A 19,005-nucleotide genomic window follows, 5' to 3' on the forward strand; every position below is an offset into this window, starting at 1 on the left:
ATTTGGATAAATGGTTTACTGGCTCAAAAAGGATCCGATTTTTCCTGAAGGTATCTAGTTAACTCACTTCTTAACATTCATATACACTGTTGATCTATTTTCTTAGTTAACTTGCTGGTCTAAATGTTCATATTAATCTATTTCTTTAATTAAATACATTACTTAGTTGTTTTGAATAGTAAAGTAACAGCTTTCACAATCATCAATCGTAGCACTTTACTCCTGTAATAAGTAACAATAATAATAGTAGGTATTTATACAGCACTAACTACACGCCAGGCCCCACTCTCCATGGAACACATGCACACCCAACCAATCCTTATAACAGCCTTCTGATGTAGCTGTTATTATTATTCCCATTTTACAGATGAAGAGAACTGAGGCACAGAAAGATTAAATAACTTAGCCAAATTAGTAAATGGAAGAGCTGGGATTTGAACCCAGAACACTGGCTCAGAGTCTCTGCTCTTAAGCATTGCCTCTTCTCAGCTGAAGGATAAGTAAGAGTTAAATAAATAGGTGAAGGGTGAAGGGAGCGTGGAGGAGAGGGACAGAAAAACAAGAATACAGCACTTGCAAAAGCTCTTTGGTAGGTGTGGCATAGGAGCTGGAGAAAGGTGCTTGGGAACATGAAATAAGGGCCACATGGTGAACCTGGAGAAGGCACAGGAGTGGTTGAACTTGAGGGCTCTTCATGGGCCAGACCATGCAGGACTGTGCAGGTCAGGGCAAGGGACAGAAAAAGGACAGGAAGCCACCGGGGGGAGGGTCTTACTCGAGGGGTGGGGGCACGATGATCAGAATGGCAGTGTGAAAGCCACTTTGGTGTGAAACGGGTGGGTTGGTAGAATGTGAGAATGCAAGGAGCCCCATTAGGAGCTCTGGTGAGAGAGCAGATAGCAGTAGCAGACACTATGATGGTGAGTGGAGATGGTAGATATAAAAGGGTACAAATCCTCAGGGCATGGTGACAGATTGGATTTTGAGGAGACAGTGGGTCAAGAAGAAGGAAATCTCAAGAATGACTCCTAGGTTTCTGGTTGGTGCAACTGGATGAATGGCGATGCCGTTCCGCAAAACAGAAACACCTAATGAGGGTGGGGGCTTGTGGACCTCAGTCCTGGCCACACTGAGCATGAGGTGCATTTGGGATGCCCACGGGGAGGTGTCTAGGAGGCAGATGGACACATGGGCCTGCAGTCCATGTTGAAGGTTGGAGCCAGAGGTATATACTCTGGAGTCAGGGGATAAATGACAATTCAAGCTGCAGGAGTGCATGAGACCCTATGAAGAGACACTAGACACAGAGAAGAGGGCCTAAGGCAGAGCCCTGAAGAACTCAACATTTTAGAAGAGCGGAAAGACAAGGATGAGTCTGCAAAGGAGGAACTGAGCAGGAGAAAGCAAGCCAGAAGAATGCAGAAACCAATGGGAGGTTGTGGTTAAGAGGAAATCAACACAGGCATACCTTGTCGTATTGCACTTCACAGATTCTGCCTTTTTAACATATTGAATATCTGTGGCAGCCCTGCGTTGGGCAAGTCTAGCAGCACCATTTTCCCAACAGCATTTGCTCATTTGACGTCTCTGTGTCACATTTTGGTAATTCTCGAAATATTTCAAACTTTTTCATTATTATTATATTTGTCATGGTGATCTGTGACCAATGATACAAAGATGTTACTATTGTAATTGTTTTGGGGTGCCACAAACTGCACCCACATAAGACAGTGAACATAATCAATAAATGTTGTATGTGTTCTGACTGCTCCACTAACTGGCCTTCCCATCTCTGTCCCTCTTCTGGGGCCTCCCTATTCCCTGAGACACAACAGTATTGACATTAGGCCAGTTAATAACCCTATAATGGCCTCTAAGTGTTCAAATGAAAGGAAGAGTCAGTCAATATGGCAAACTTCATTGCTGTCTTTATTTTAAGAAACTGCACAGTCACCCCAACCTTTAGCAACCACCACCCTCATCAGTCAGCAGCCATCATCAAGGCAAGACCCTCCACCAGCAAAAAGATTATGACTCATTGAAGGCTGAGATGATAAATATGTTAAAAAGGTTAGTATCTTTAGCCATAAAGTATTTTTAAATTAAGGTATGTATATTGTTTTTTTTAGACACAATGCTATTGCACACTTAACAGACTACAGTACAGTCTAAACATAATGTTTATATGTACTGGGAAACCAAAAAAATCATGTGACTCACTTTATTGTGATATTCGCTTTATTGAGGTGGTCTGGAATCAAACCCACAATATCTCTGAGGTATGCCTGTAAAGTCAAATGTTCTGAGAGGTCAAGAAAGATGCAGACCGAAACATCTGTTAGGTCTGGAGACATGTGGTGACTGTTTCAGAAGGGCAATGAGGACAAAGCCAGACCTGGAGTGAAGTGAGGATGAAGTGAAGGGGAGGAAATGAAGAAAGAATGCACATAACCCCGAAAAAGGCAGCTGAATGTGAATGTAGGGGCAACGAGAGGCTTAAAACAGGAGAGACTGAGCGCAGATAAAATGTTGATAAGAAGACCAGAGCTGGGAGGAAGGAAGTGAGTATGCCTAAAAATGAAGGAGCTAACTGATAGTGAGATTTCTCTGAAGTCAGTAAGAAATGGGATCCAAACGCTGGAGAGGCTGGTGGAGGGATGGGGAAGGGAAGGAGCCCTTACCACAAGGGAAGAAGCCCAGGAGGCAGGTGCAGGCAGGTTTGCACCTTTGAGAGTGGTGTAATTTCTCTGTGACAAAGGAGGCCAAGATGTACCCAGAAAATGAAAGAGGAGGTGGGGGTGTCAGAAGGATGGAAGAAGGGGAAAGTGGGGGGCAATGTCAGGGCTCTGAGGGGACAAGAAGGACTGAACCAGTCATTGTAATGGGTGGGGGGGAAAGAGCGAATCCAAGAAATGGGCATTGCTGGGCAGTGTTGAGGGCTCATTTCAGAATGTGGTGATGGGGAATTTACAGGGGTTCCCATCAGCCCTGCTGAGTATCTTGCAGTGCTCAGCCTGTGGATACAGGCAGAAAGAAGGCAGATGGCTACCGGTTGTCCAGGAGGTGGGTGCATTTGCTAGCAAGGTACTCATAGACCCAAGGGGCAAGGGAGTTTAAAGCCTTGGCAAGGGTGCTACAGATGGACCAGGGAACTAAGCTCCATGAAGAAAAGAGGAAGGAGGGACTGGGAGAGAATAAAGGGACAAAAGATAGGGGTCCTGAGGAAAGAGAGACTAGTCACAGTACAGGCTGCTGATGGAAAATAAGTTGTAGGCACAGGACAGAATACTTGAATGCAACCCATTAATTATCATTAATAATCATTCATTAGATGATTTGAACTATTAATTAGTTTGATTATTCATTAACATGTTAAGAAGATAACCCTCTGTGATATGATGAAAGGCTGAGCTTCCTATTCTATGAAGACCTCTTATAAATCTTTAAGAAAAAGACCAACAACCCAATGGGGAAAATGAATGAAATACCCACTTGGCTGGAGATTCCTCCTCCAGGGGGCCCAGGGACTCCTCCACCACTGTGGTCTCTTCCATGGGGGCAGTCGGGTCCATGTCACTGCAAAGCAGCAAGAACCACTCTAGTCACACAAATCTGTTTACATCAATGCCCTTACATATTCAAGATAGAAAAAAACACATTTCAATGTCCTTTTTCTTAAGTAAACATCCCTCAAGGAATTAACATGTACATACAGGTAATCTACATCAAAATAAAAAAGAGGAAGAAAAATGCTCTTAATTGCTAATCCATATAAATTATTTCAAAAGTGTGAAAAGTACTTTGAGAAATACAAGTTTCCATGAATGGCCTAAAATTAAAAACAGATTGTAAAGGACCAGAAAATTATTCAAACTCTTATTATACTAGGAAATTCCAAATATTAACAGGGGCCATAAAAATTTTCAACCTGCGTTAAGTGACTTAAAATAGATAAGAATATGCCATTTCAAACTTTAGAAAATGGCAAGAAAGTGGAAACATTCCACAAAAAGGAATGTGTAGGATTACAAACAAGCTGGTGATAACCATATCAGAAAAATAAGGCTTTGAAACATCAATTTACATACCATCACATCTAAATACATAATCTACAGATTAGAAATTACAGCACAGTGAAAAACACTTTGAATTTTAAATACATAATCTTAAATTTTTTATGTTGATATTAATCCTATCTGAACATTACTTTTAAAAAAGTACCAGCAAAAGAAATTTCATTCTCAGGAAAATGCTAAAATTGGTCAATATAATAGAAATATTTTACACTGTACATTCAGAACCCAGCACTTTTTCATCCCCAGTTCAGGAAAAATTTTCATAAAATTAGTTTTTTTTTAAATAAACATAAATTGGGCTTCCCTGGTGGCGCAGTGGTTGAGAGTCCGCCTGTCGATGCAGGGGACACGGGTTCCTGCCTGGTCCGGGAAGATCCCACATGCCGCGGAGCGCCTGGGCCCATGAGCCATGGCCGCAGAGCCTGCATGTCAGGAGCCTGTGCTCCGCAACGGGAGAGGCCACAACAGTGAGAGGCCCACGTACCGCAAAAAATAAATAAATAAATTTAAAAAATAAATAAACATAAATTGAACTATAATAAAAGAATAGAGTTTTTACATTAAAAGTATTTTAATTCTCAACTCAAAGCCATTGTTATCAACTTAAAAAAAAACTCAGTTTTCCAACACAAAATTTGAATAAATAATTTTTACTTTTAAAAAAGGTCCTAAATCAAATGTTCTCCCTGTTTGGAAGGACATCCCTGCTGCTCTGCCTGGCAGAAGTCCTTTAACAAAAGCAGCCTCTACACATCAGCATGACCCTCATGGGTCATGGGAGTTTTTAGCATCCAGGAGTCTAGCAGCAGTGGCAGTGCTGTATTACTCCAACTTTCTCTTTATTCCCTTGGCCATGTCATAAACCAAGGGGATAAAAACATGGATTCACTGACAGTTCATAGCTTTCAACAATTAAAAATCATAAAAGGGCTATAACGATATAGGGGAAGAAAAAAGAAGCAGAATACAAAACAAAGAGACTAGCAATTCTTAAACCTGTCAATCAATTTAGAAGAAAAATCACAGACCTCCCTCCTGTATTGACCTAAATTATTTTATGAATAAACATAAAACTAATTTTGTGCTTATAGCTCAATGGAACCATAGCTTATAGAACCATATGATGAAAACTACAAAACAAGTAAGTCTCAAGATTAGCACCAATTTATTTTGGCAAATTTTATTATTTTGTTGAAAGTAAATCACCAATGTTGGATTTATTAGAAGAAAGATAAAGCTCCAGGGCCCATGTCTATATTTTGACTTCAGTTATACTAATGTAGAAAATGCCTGTTTGCACAAGTATGGTTACAAAACAATTTTAAACACCTCAAGGCTTTGTTAACTAGTTCAAATTCAATCAGACTTCATACTTAACCAAATCTATGACAGTGAACAGATTCAATCCAGTGTTGCTTGATTACTACATAAAACTGTCTTGGCTCTTCACAATAAAAGTTGGAAGGCAGTATTATTAAAAACTGCATTTGTGGGTGTCTATCCCAGTTAGGAACAAGAAAATAATATCTGATATTACACTTTTAAAATTATTACAAATGGAGAAAATTCTATTTTCAGCACAGGTACTAACAGTCAAACTCTTGAAGAAAACCAGTAACAATGGAAATGGCTCAGTCACACCATTTTGAAAGCATCTTGCCCTTAGATCTAGTTATACTGTCAATGTCTTCAAACAGGAATACTAAACTACAGCAAAACCCTCACACCTCCAATGCACGGTGCAGCACTCGCCCTTGTCAGCCACGAACACATCACTTATTGTTAGACTCACCTCTGCTGTTTCCTCATTAATCATAACTCAGCTGCACTATACCATGGTGGCAAATCAAAATCTCAATGTATTAAATAAGAAATTAAAGTCTTATTCTACAAAAAAACTTTCAATTACACATTATTACCACCTAAGAGCTTTGACTTTATAACTCACAAACCAATCCAAAATGAGTGCCATGGGGCACGTTTCATTTTAACATTGGGACATACCATCTGCCAGGAGCACACGTGGTCACTTCTTCATGTTCCAAGGTCAATAATAACCTCTTAGAGTAAGTAAACACTTGGAGCCAAAATGATTTTAAACTCAAATGCAAACTGAAATGGGGTGGTAGTATTAAATAAGCTAGTAAATCAGATGATGCAGAAAGTGCCTGTATTACTTTTAAAAAATATACTATTACAGTAAAATAGAACAAAATGAAAAGGTCTGTATTTGAGATTCTATAGAACCCTAGATTGACAAACATTCAACAAGTTTCTTTTCAAAGACAACACAGATGTGCAATGGTAGTAAATTTAATCTTAGATTTGATCTTATTTTCTACATTTGTTTTTTTTGTTTGTTTGTTTTGCGTTATACGGGCCGCTCGCTGTTGTGGCCTCTCCCGTTGCGGAGCACAGGCTCCGAACGCACAGGCTCAGCGGCCATGGCTCACGGGCCCAGCCGCTCCTTGGCATGTGGGATCTTCCCGGAGGGCACGAACCTGTGTCCCCTGCATCGGCAGGCGGACTCTCAACCACTGCGCCACCAGGGAAGCCCTGTACGTTTGTTTTTAAGGATAAAAATTTAAGAAAAATAAGTTTATGTAAAGAGCTTATATTCTTCAAAAGAAAAAAAAAGTGGAAGTCTGGATCCCCTCAAGCCTTCAAACTTGTGTAAAGTCTTCCCTGCAACACATCCTGTAGCAACCCATTCCTCGTACTTCCCTGCAGCCCTGAAATGACAGAAATAGCAGAACCAAGTACCTCCCCTAAGTAGCAAAACTGGCACAGATCTGAGATATCATAAAGCCTGAGAAATGTCAAATTTGAACCTCAGGTGAAACTTGTCATTGAGCTTTGATCTGCAAATGATTTTATAAAATCAAGATGCAGGGACTTCCTTGGTGGCGCAGTGGTTAAGAATCTGCCTGCCAATGCAGGGGACACGGGTTCGATCCCTGGCCCGGGAAGATCCCACATGCTGCGAAGCAACAAAGCCCATGCGCTACAACTACTGAGCCTGCGCTCTAGAGCCCACGAGCCATAACTACTGAGCCCGTGTGCCACAACTACTGAAGCCCGTGCGCCTAGAGCCCATGCTTCGCAACAAGAGAAGCCACAATGGAAAGCCCGTGCACTGCAACAAAGAGTAGCCCCCGCTCGCCACAACTAGAAAAAGCCTGCGTGCAGCAACGAAGACCCAAAGCAGCCAAAAATAAATAAATAAACTTATTTTTTAAAAAAAGATGCAATGTATACAAAAACTTTGGAAGGTCACAGAAAAATAAAGTACAGAATATCCAGGAATTTAAAAAGCATTCTGAGGCATATGCAAATATACAGTGCCATGTGCTTGGGGTGTCAGCAAATATACAATTTGCTTGGCTAAAATAAGATAAAAGAATTTTGAAAGCAGTTTCAAATATAACCACAACATAGCAAAACTGTTTTAAAAAGTTATCTCATGAAACAAAAGCCTAAATTCAATCGCTACGTAAAGCACACAAGTATAAACACATGGCAAGCATAACACAGAGGACATAATTTGCAAGACAGGCAAATAAAGATCCAGATATTTCCACTTAATTGTAGGTTCACAGAAGGTACACATTTGCACCATACCTGGTATCTTTACCTGATCCCCAGGTGCGGACTCCATATCCACCCATGTTGTCTTCAGTTCTGATTGCTCTAGAAAACGAAAGAATATTCCCTTAAACTGGAAGCTGGTGTCCAGTCAATCTCCAAATCAGAAAAGCTGATCATAAAAACTGTCCCAGGATCAGCTCCCTTAGGAATAACTGCATACTAATATAAAGTCAACTAAATATTAAAACACAACAGATTCACACCAAGATCTTAAAGGGAAAGTAGCATTTACAATGAAACTTACATTTTATCATTACCACTGTATCTCTCAAATTCTCGTTTCCCTCTCTGGTCAAAACCGTCAAAAGCTCTGTTCCCAGGACCACCTCTGCCTCTGCTTCGCATGCCCCCTCTTGGGCATCCACGTCCTCTCAGTGGTCTTTCTCGATCAAACCTGTCAACTGGTCTTGGAAGAGATGAGTATAATAAAAAGCAGTGAATTGGATTAAAGAGCTAAGGCTTTTTTTGATGAAAAAAAATTCTAGAAGGACATTATGGCTACAGTATATTGGAAAGAATCGTGTATCTTGAATAAAAAAATTAATAGTTAAATTTACTGAGCACATACTATCCCTAGCACTGTTCTGAACCCTTCACGTACAGTCATTTAATTACAACTAGCGCCCACAGATGAGGAAGATAGCTGAAGATGACGTCTTTGTTGTTAAATCCAATAGCAACTTTTGTCTCTAGGTCATCTGACCCTTATGCATCATTTGACACTGCCAACCACTAATTTTCCTCTGCCCTTTCTGGCTTCTCTTTCCCTGCTCATCCTTATAAAATGATTTTTGACACAGGTAATATCCAAACATTCACAAGGTACTCCTCTTGCTTCTTGGCCACACAATTCCACTTCTCAAAGGCAGACACTGCAGAGTTACATATAGGGAAAGGTTCTACACCTTGCCTTTTTCATGGAACATGTCTTGAATATCCCATCTTCTGGATACCTACACATTTGTCCTTAAGAGCACCAGCATTCCTGACTCCCTACCTCCTGTACACATCGTCCTCGTCCCTATGCTAATGCTACATGGCCCCTTCACGTGACCCTGTGTCTCTCATTTGGGGGTCTCTCTGATTTCAGGCCACAAAGCCAGTTACTTCCTGGACATCCCCCTGTGTCACCCCATGGCCCTGAAGATACATGACCAACACTGACCCCTTGCTCCTACTACGATCCCTAACTCACAACATGGAAGTGTCCAAGCCAAGAAACTCCCTTTTCTCACTCTTTCCCTGCCACACCCACTGGATCCAGGGCCTGACCGCCCGCTTCTCCTCATATCCATTCTCTGCTACCATCTGGTCACTGTCACTTTTTATGAGGACTTGTCTCTCCTCCACCAGACTCAAAGCTTCTGCAGGAAGGGCCTCATCTTTTTCATTGTTAAATCCTAGTTTAATAAGAAATTATATTTTTTAATTTGTCAAGGCTTTTAAAAACATTTAAAGCAACAAATTACTTATTGAAATCTAGTGACATTAGTCGCTCAAACACCAGAACTAGAGGTGTGTTCCAGTCTACTGAAACAGGCTGAAAGTTACATTAAAAAGCTACTATACAATCACCGATAAAAAGATACAAAACTCACAATTCTCCTTACTCAAAAAGATAAAGAAATACAGAAGGGCCAATCATTAACTTTATGCCAGTCTCTTTCAAGAAACATCATCCTAAATCAATTCTCCAAGCTGGCTTTTCTGTCTCCCACCTCCCCGGACCAAAACCAAAATTTTAAAGAGAGACTGTTGTAGAATCTGATTCCACATTACAGTAAATATCTAAAGCAGAGTTCTAAAACAATGACAAATGAACAGTAACAGTAAGTTCTTAACCAGGAAGTTGGACAGCGCCATAAAAGAAGTCTACCTAAAAACTGAGAAGAAATGAAGCATAAAACTCTATGTGGAAAATAATGCCAATAGTCAAAATCGGGTCTAAATTTACATGAACTCTAGATCAGATACTGATAAAATAACAAATTCATTAATAATATAATAGTAACTGAAGCTGACCCTAAAAATAACCCTGTGTGTTCTAGTCTATTTTAATCCCTTAAATCATTTTTCTTTATCCCACAGGTTTACCCCACCCCCAATTAAATATATGCTCAATTGCTTCTTTATAATCCCCTTCTTATAAAATATATATATATTTTTAATAGATCTTTATTGGAGTATAATTGCTTCACAGTACTGTGTTAGTTTGTTGTACACCAAAGTGAATCAGCCATATGTATACATATGGACCCATATCCCCTCCCGCTTGGGCCTCCCTCCCACCCTCCCTATCCCACCCCTCTAGGTCATCACAAAGCACCGAGCTGATCTCCCTGTGCTATGCTGCTGCTTCCCACTAGCTAACTATTTCACATTCGGTAATGTATATATGTCGATGCTAGTCTCACTTCGCCCCAGTTTCCCCCTCCCACCCCATGTCCTCAAGTCTGTTCTCTATGTCTACATCTTTATTCCTGCCCTGCAACTACGTTTGTCAGTACCTTTTTTTTTTTTTTAGATTCCGTATATATGCGTTAGAATATGGTATTTGTTTTTCTTTCTGACTTACTTCACTCTGTATGACAGACTCTAGGTCCATTCACCTCACTACAAATAACTCAATTTCGTTTCTTCTTATGGCTGAGTAATATTCCATTGTATATATGTGCCTCATCTTCTTTATCCATTCATCTGTTGATGGCCATTTAGGTTGCCTCTATGTCCTGGCTATTGTAAATAGTGCTGCAATGAACATTGTGGTACATGCTTTTTTTTTTTTTTTTTTTTTTTTTTTGCGGTACGCGGGCCTCTCCCTGTTGTGGCCTCTCCCCTCGCGGAGCACAGGCTCCGGACGCGCAGGCTCTGCGGCCATGGCTCATGGGCCCAGGCGCTCCGCGGCATGTGGGATCTTCCAGGACCGGGGCACGAACCCGTGTCCCCTGCATCGGCAGGCGGACTCTCAACCACTGCACCACCAGGGAAGCCCCATGTCTCTTTTTGAATTATGGTTTTCTCAGGGTATATGTCCAGTAGTGGGATTGTTGGGTCATACGGTAGCTCTGTTTTTAGTTTTTTAAGGATCCTCCATACTGTTTTCCATAGTGGTGGTATCAATTTACATTCCCGCCAACAGTGCAGGAGGGTTCCCTTTTCACCACACCTTTTCCAGCATTTATTGTTTCTAGATTTTTGGATAATAGCCATTCTGACCACATGAGGTGATACCTCATTGTAGTTTTGATCTGCGTTTCTCTAGTAATTAGTGATGTTGAGCATCTTTTCATGTGCCTCTTGGCCATCTGTATGCCTTCCTTGATGAAATGTCTATTTAAGTCTTCCGGCCATTTTTAAAATGGATTGTTTGTTTTTTTGATATTGAGCTCCATGAGCTGTTTGTATATTTTGGAGATTAATCCTTTGTTGTTTCATTTGCAAATATTTTCTCCCATTCTGAGGGTTGTCTTTTCATCTTGTTTATTGTTTCCTTGGCTGTGCAAAAGCTTTTAAGTTTAAGTCCCATTTGTTTATTTTTGTTTTTATTTCCATTACTCTAGGAGGTGGGTCAAAAAAGATCTTGTTGTGGTTTATGTCAAAAGTGTTTTTTCTCTGTTTTCCTTGCTGTGATTTATGTCATAGAGTGTTCTGCCTATGTTTTCCTCTAAGAGTTTTATAGCGTCTGGTCTTACATTTAGGTCTTTAATCCATTTGGAGTTTACTTTTGTGTATGGTGTCAGGTAGTGTTCTAATTTCATTCTTTTACATGTAGCTTATCCTCTTTTTTAATAGGTTGGTGAGCATTAAGAATTTGAGCAGGCAAACTCAAATTCTGGGCTCTTCTACAAAATAACTGGTCCATACTCTTAAAAAATGTCAAATCCATAAATAAATGAAAGACTAAAGAGCTGTTTTAAATTAAAGAAGACTAAATGCAATGCACATTCCTGGACTGGATCCTGAACCAAAATTGTTTTTCTTCTGCTAGAAGGATATTATTAGGACAATTGGTGCAATTTGAGTAGTCTGTAGATTACATAATTTAGAGAATTAGATAATAGTATTGCATCAATGTTAATGAGTTTGATAATTGTACCATGTGTTTAGGAAATATATTTAAAGTATTTAGGGATAAAGAGACATTCCTGTAGCTTACTCTCAAATGCCAAGGAAAAAAGAGGTGTGTGTGTGTGTGTGTGTGTGTGTGTGTGTGTGTGAGAGAGAGAGAGAGAGAGAGAGAGAGACAGAGACAGAGACAGAGAGAGAGAGAGAGGAGAAAGAGAAGGAGAGAGTGAGGGAGGGGTATGATAAACCAAATGTGGTAAAATGTTATTGGAGAATCTGGATGAGGGTATATGGGAATTCCTAATATAATTCTTAAAACTTCCTGTATCCAAAATAGGCATCCCTTAATAGGCAGTTTTTTTCATGGTAACATATAAAGACTTATCCTTTTAAAAAAACTCATAATTTTGCTACTAAAAAAGCTGGAAACATGAGTTATAATTTCCGTATTTCCACAGAATAAATCCCTGCAGTGAAGGAAAAAAATACACAAATGCTTCCCAAAATAAGCAGCTCTGATCCAGAAGGCTTTCTGTAAGCAAGCAGACTGCGGCTGTTACATAGCAAATTTGAACTAATCACCCAAAAAAAGCAGAATTAAGCCTTTCTCTAGCCCTCATCCTCTAACATGGTGGCAGATATACCATCTCTGTTTTGAATGTATAGTGGAATAGGTAGTCAAGAAGTTGAAAGACTTTGGGAATAACGGCTCCCTTGACATTCAACTGTACACTATTCTAGTCTCTTTTAGCCTTTTTAACTTTCTTTTCCTTTAAATGTGATTCACAAGTTGTTTTGTTTTAATCTAAACCCAGTGCTATGCAGGTTTAATAATTAAACACTTGAGGCAGCAAGCATCCATCTTGTTAGTGCCAAGCATAAGACACTAAGAACTTCTTCCCGTGTATAGGTGGGCATGATAGCCCACATGCTGCCACATTACTCAGAAGGGTGTCAGGCTGCACCAGCCTGAGATCATCTTCTAGGTCAGAGCACTTTCTAGAGAAGGCATGGGAGCCTTAAACTGGTGTCACATATTTTATCAGGTTTTTTGTCCAATTTCATCATGATAACCTATTGACCTGACATGGGGCTAGGAATTTGTTTAAATTCATTAGTAGCCCAAATTAGTACTGCTAAATCAAGAACATAATTATATCTCTGGCCTAAATTTCAAAAGAAAATTTAATCAGTTTAGCATACTCCTATATAGTTTGTTATAAGAATGCTTTTCATAGTTACCAATAAGTAATCCATTTTTCATTGTGTAATGATTTCCTGAACCAAGACTTAAGGTCATCTATGAGATAAATGGAAGGTGCTTCACGTGTTACCTAAGGTAGTATGATTTGGTACTTAAATTTGGTACTTAAATTGGCAAAATATTCCCAGGACTGGCACCACAAAAAGGTTGCAAAGGCTAGTAGTCCTCTGAAAATCCTTCTGGTTCCCCCAACCCTCCAGGCCGAGGTCTGCAGTACTTACTTTTCATCTGTAAACTTCTCAGGTGTAAAGTCTGCCTGCCTCTCCGTCTCATAGGGTCGATATTCCCTGTAGGATCTCCGCTCTGCTCTATCAAGCGTCACCTCTGTCCCCCGGCTCTCACTCCATCCTTGCTGCTCCCCTCTTCTGGAAGTTCGTTTCAGGCCTGACAGGGAGGAATCAAAGGGGAGAGCTAGAACACAAGGTCTGCAACAGCACGTTATTACAGGTACTTTTAAATTTTACTTTTCTAGAAATCAATGTCATAGGAAAATTTGGGAAGTTTGGAAAAGTTCAGAGAAGAAAAACGGTTGCCGATACTACTGCTGCCCAGAGTCGTCTTTTAATAAAACTTTGACATTACTATTGAATCCCTTATGTCCTAGAAATTATAAGATAAACTATACCAACTCACAATTACAAATATTTTACAATGACTCTGTGATAGCAACGGAGATATATTATCAACTACATTTCACAGCTTTATCAAAACATGGTAGCTAAGTTCCTTCCAGAAAATTAAAGGATAAATACCCTGTATTTCAGAACATATTTTTAGAATCCCAACTATAGTTTATCATTCATTGGCTGATAAAGTTTTCATTTTTAAATAGCTTGTACCATTGTATCTTTCTCATTTGAAAACAGATTTTCCTGGTCTTTGATGGGATTTATACATTTATCATCACACTTCTCAAATATAAGGCCAAGCTGGTATTTGCCAACTCATGCAAGGGCTGGCCAGCACTTGAAGGGGCATCTCCCGTCCATGGAGAGGCCAGCACTGAGGAGGTAGGGACTGGGGCACTCCAGCCTTCTCTGTTCTCTTTTTACTCCTCTCGGTTTTGACGCTTTAAAAATTTTCAGCAGGGTCTGTGTCTTAAGGCAACTAATATTTGGTGAATATATTGTGAAGAACTTTGTTACTTCTTAAATCATCTTCCAAAAATGTGTGTTTATCTTTTCTTTGTATACATTTAATAGGTCTCCATCTCAAACATTATGTACAATTTTCATTTTAGTCGAAAATTTTAGATTTTTCTTGGTATGTCACCCTCCACATTTATTGTATGGCTATAAAAATATTAAATGTACTTGAATTAATGGGTATTTTTTTAAACTACCGGGTTCCTCTTCTACTTAGGCAGATACTTGTGATTCTTAAGAAATATATGTTTACATGTATTCTCCTATTTTCCCACTTAATATTTTCTATCTAAGCTTTATAAACTAGGCACATGTAAATATTAACATAGTTCCAGTATGTTACTAATCTCATTTTAAGGCAAAAATCATGTCGTGACACCACTAACACAAAACTGTGCAATTTATTACTTGTTAGCTAACAAAGTATTTTTTTGAAATGTGAAATATTGCACAACAGACCTAAGTTCAATCTTAAGTTAATGTCCCATAACCTAGGAAATGCTTAAATCTGACTTGCTTCCTGAAGCCTCAGTCTGAGCTTGTGACATGTTATCATAAACAGAGCATTATGCTTTTATTGCAGAAAGAGAGACTGACACTGGTGCCCAATTGCCCAGGAGTATGCAGTGCCAGATCCGAGCGCATACACGTTACTAAGAGATCAAATTTGGAAGAGGCATTGAAAATGTTATTGTGAAAGTTAACTAACAAGTTGAAAACTATAATAGACCATGACATAACAGCAAGAACATCAACAGTAACAATACTTTTCAATACTTTTCCCTCAATATGAAAAGTTATTTTAATACAGTTTCCAATTTCCTATTCATAACCTGTAATTAAAAAAAAAAAACAACTAAATATCTCCACTCAACTACAGAATTACTTAGCTTATTCCCAACTTCTTTCTGCTTTCAAGGTTATTTAAAAAACTGTATCAATTAAATTTGGAATTCATCATTCAAAATTTAAAATGACATTTGCTGCGTACTTTATACTAAAGCTTCTTCCAAAGCTTCTGTGTATAAGCTGAAAACCATTAAATATAACTGGCAACTTATTAGAATAATTATCAATACCCTGCAAACATTTCCTTTTCCTCCCAAAATCCAAAAAACAAAGATAATAGGGGTCCAGTTTTTCCCACAATTTACTACTAAGGGATCAAGAATGCAACTGAGGGCTTCCCTGGTGGCGCAGTGGTTGAGAGCCCGCCTGCTGATGCAGGGGACACGGGTTCGTGCCCCGGTCCGGGAAGATCCCACATGCCGTGGAGCGGCTGGGCCCGTGAGCCATGGCCGCTGAGCCTGCGCGTCCGGAGCCTGTGCTCCGCAACGGGAGAGGCCCGCGTACCGCAAAAAAAAAAAAAAAAAAATGCAACTGAACCTAGTTTTTCTGTGCTAGATCAGCGGCTCCAAGTGGATATGCAAACATTGAATTTTACTAGCCCATTCCAATAAAAGGCTGGCATATGCAGTCTTATCACTGATGTAACCCCAAGCCCACATGAAGGGACAGAATACAATAAAATTTACAGTGAGATTTCCCCCAAATAAATTTGAGCTTTGACTCAGAGATTAGTTCTGAAAGGCCAGGAAAAGCAAAGCTGAAACAGCCTGTGAAGACTTCAAGAACGAATTTTTTGAGCAAGGCTCATCCAAAGGTCTATGTATATTGTTAAATAGTGAAGGCCATTGAAAACCTATTTCTATGGGAAAATCTTATGATTTCCACATCCTTTTGAGATTGTTTCCGTTATATGTCAAACTTGTTTTGACTTTGATTCTTGTCTACACTAAGCATTCATTTATAATATTCTAACTAAATTAAAAATTTTGAGTGTTAGAAAAGTACAGCCCATATCAATTAGGGCTACAAAACCTTGAGAGAGTAGCTCTCTAACACCCATTACAGATAAATTTAGCACAGTAACTACATAAACGGAAATTAATGAGCTGTTTGCTCCTGAAATAACATACTTGAAAAAGAACTAGAATTATAAAATTTCCATTTTAACTACAAAACTAACTAAAGTTCTTTAATATAGATCTCAAAAGCCAGATCACTTGGATCATAAACAATTGACAGAAAAAAAAGTTATAAATGTACTAGACTACAGTGTTAAGTTTATTAGTTTAGCAAGTTATAACTGTACTAGATCATAACGCTAAATGCACGTTGCAACCCAGTTTATATCATGTAAATTTAGAAAAAAAGAAGTAGCTCTGTGCATTTATGTATGTAAATGCAAGGTGTTAAAATAAGAAAAATACAGGATTTTCACTATACTTCATACACTTTTGAATTGTTTAAAATTTTTATAACAAAAATGCATGACATTTTTAATAGTAAAAAGGTTAAAAAGCAATACATTGACATAGAAAACTAAATTCAGTTTCACACTAAAATACATATTTTCACTTGTTAAAAAATAAAGCTTAGCCTTTCCCAATTCTTATTACTATGATATTTATCTAAATAGATTTAAAAGAAAAGATAGAACATAATGCAAAACGTACAAATTATCTCAAGTCTCACTCACTGTTTAAATAGGCTCATACCTGTACCGGCCTACCAAGGAGTCTGGGGATATCCAACAGCATTTAAAATAATTTTCAATATTTTTATTATAGTGACTTAATTTTCTGATTTTCAAGAGATAATGCTGGATTGAACTTTCCACAGATAAAGGTAAACATTACCTAACTGCAGGAGTCAAAGCCCCAACACTCAAATCAGGTGTTATTCTCTCAGGGCTGGGCTGCACAATTTTTATTAAGGAAGGACCAAGCCAGTAAAGCCAAGTTGAATACACTGCCAAACATTGGCTGGAGTGGTCGAATTATACATCTTAACATTCTTTTTACGGAAACTTTAGGACCACTGTCTTATTTTTGAAAAACAGAGGAAACACAGGTGGAAACTTGGAGGCTTTGCCAGTGATGCAGTTCAGGTGAGAAAAGACTCTTAAGCACCTTCCGTCCCTAGATGCAGACAGTAGTACACCAAGCTTTGTACTTGCCGTTTTGGCTAAGCAGGGAGTGGGGAACTTTGAATATTCTTGTTGAAAAGGTTAATTTAAAACGCTTTTCTTAAAGCAGCTTGAGTTAATGACAAGTTACACAATCCATCAATGCTGCCTGCTACATTGAAAACCCGTGCGGGATGACTGCTGGAAGCTCCGTAAGGGGGATGGATGGGTGAAGGCACAGAGCTTGGAAGGCGCCGGGGACCCCGCGTCCACCCCCGCCGCATTCTGCTCGCAGCCCTGACGTCACAGCCCGCCCCCGAGGTCACCCAGGACTTCCCTCCATCACAAAGGCCCCAGCCCCTCACCCCGGCGATCCTTCACACACCCCGGGCTCTCGCCGCCACCCCCAGGGTCCGGGTGCACCCTCCTCCACTCTCCCTAAAAGGCGCTCCCCTCCCTCCTTCCCACCACGCTACTTTTTGCCTCCCGACGCGAATCTTGCAGAGGTTGGGCTGGAGGATGGAGAAGGTCCCTGCTAGTTCTAGATCTGAGAGCCCCGGGTCAGCGACCTCAGTGTTCGCCCACACACACCAACCCAGAAATATCCCTCAACTTCGCCCAACTTGTAAAGGCTCAGTTTCAGCGTTCTGAAACCCCCTACTCCAAGCCTGCACTCTCCTTCGCCCCCAGAAGGGACTGGGAAAGGCCAGAAGGGGCGTGACATCCTACACCCCGTCCTCTTTTCCCACCCTCCTCGGCCACAGGGACCCTCAACTCCAGCCAACTCTTCCCAGAGCCCCCTCCCCTTTCTGGAACAGATTCCAGTGATCCCAGTCTCGTAGTAGGAGGTCGACGGGCTGCTGAGGAGAAGTGACCTCCATGACCCCATTCTCCTTCCCTCCCGCCCACCGCGCCCACCCCGGGGCATCTAGGTGCTGGGCGGAGCGCGCGTACCGGGCGGCTGAGGGCCGCCCCCTGGGCTGTCTGGCTGCTGCGCGCCGGGGGCCGGGAGGCTCTTGCGTTCCTTCTGAGACTCCCTCCGGCCGCCGCCCGCGCCGGGTCTGTGGCCCGAGGCCCCAGCCGGGCTCCTGCCGCCGCGGTTGCCGGCCCCGGCCGCCGCCCCCGCCGCTTCGTCGCGCCTCTTGCGCTGCAGCTGCTGCTGGCGTCGGCGCTCGGCCTCGCGCAGGATGTCGAACGGGTCCGACTCGTCGTCTAGCAGCTGGTGGAAGCGGTTGGCCACAACACAGCCGAAACTCTCCTGCATCGCGGTGCCTGCGGCGGCCGCGGCCACAGGACTCCCCAGAGCGCCCTTCATGCCGCCGCCGCCACTGCGGGCCCGCCGCGGGCAGTCCACGCGAGCGAGTCTCAGCGAAGCCGGCAGCGAGGACCCATCCTACCCGCAGCTACCGCCCTCCCGCCCCAGCCCAGTCCCATCCCTACCAGCGCCCGCCCCCGCGCCGCCGCCACCGCCCGTCCAGCCGCTTCCCGCCAGCCAATCAGCGCACGCGGACTCGCCCCCTTTCCTAGCCAGCACGCCTGGAAACCCAATCAGCGACCGGCTGCTGTCACGTCATGCGACCTCTATGCCCCTCCCCACGATTCAGCAGGGAGGGGCTGGACCCAAAGGGCGGAGCTACTGGGAGGAGCAAGGAACCTTGCGGTCCAGGCTGCTGGACCCTGCAGGTGGGTCACGGCCATAATTTATGTTCTCTCTGGGACTGGGTCCACATTCATCATCGGCCATACTTCTTTGAAGTTTATACATTGATTGAGCCATTCAACAACTGTATAGTGTACACTTATTATGTGCCTGGCGTTATGTTGTAGGAGATACTA

At 41.4% G+C, this 19,005-nt stretch overlaps 1 protein-coding gene across 3 annotated transcripts in view; it reads right to left on the reverse strand.

The window, feature by feature from the left end:
- HABP4 (hyaluronan binding protein 4) overlaps positions 1-18,588 on the reverse strand; it is a 40,929-nt gene extending 22,341 nt beyond the window's left edge. The window contains exons 1-5 of one of the 3 annotated variants that reach the window (XM_022558922.2): positions 18,124-18,588; positions 13,275-13,437; positions 7,969-8,130; positions 7,698-7,766; positions 3,493-3,576 (exon numbers count right to left, since the gene is read on the reverse strand). In XM_022558922.2, the coding sequence (XP_022414630.1) occupies positions 3,493-3,576; positions 7,698-7,766; positions 7,969-8,130; positions 13,275-13,437; positions 18,124-18,484 (839 nt within the window). In that variant the 5' untranslated portion in view covers positions 18,485-18,588. The remainder of the gene's footprint in view (positions 1-3,492; positions 3,577-7,697; positions 7,767-7,968; positions 8,131-13,274; positions 13,438-18,123) is intronic. The other 2 variants (XM_089913012.1, XM_089913013.1) reach the window with 2 other exon arrangements.
- Between the last annotated feature and the right edge of the window lie 417 nt (positions 18,589-19,005).

The sequence above is a fragment of the Delphinapterus leucas genome, chromosome 6, assembly GCF_059928025.1.
Source record: "Delphinapterus leucas isolate spDelLeu-1000000601 "Yukka" chromosome 6, BTC_Dleu_Yukka2, whole genome shotgun sequence".
Classification (NCBI taxonomy): Eukaryota; Metazoa; Chordata; class Mammalia; order Artiodactyla; family Monodontidae; genus Delphinapterus; species Delphinapterus leucas.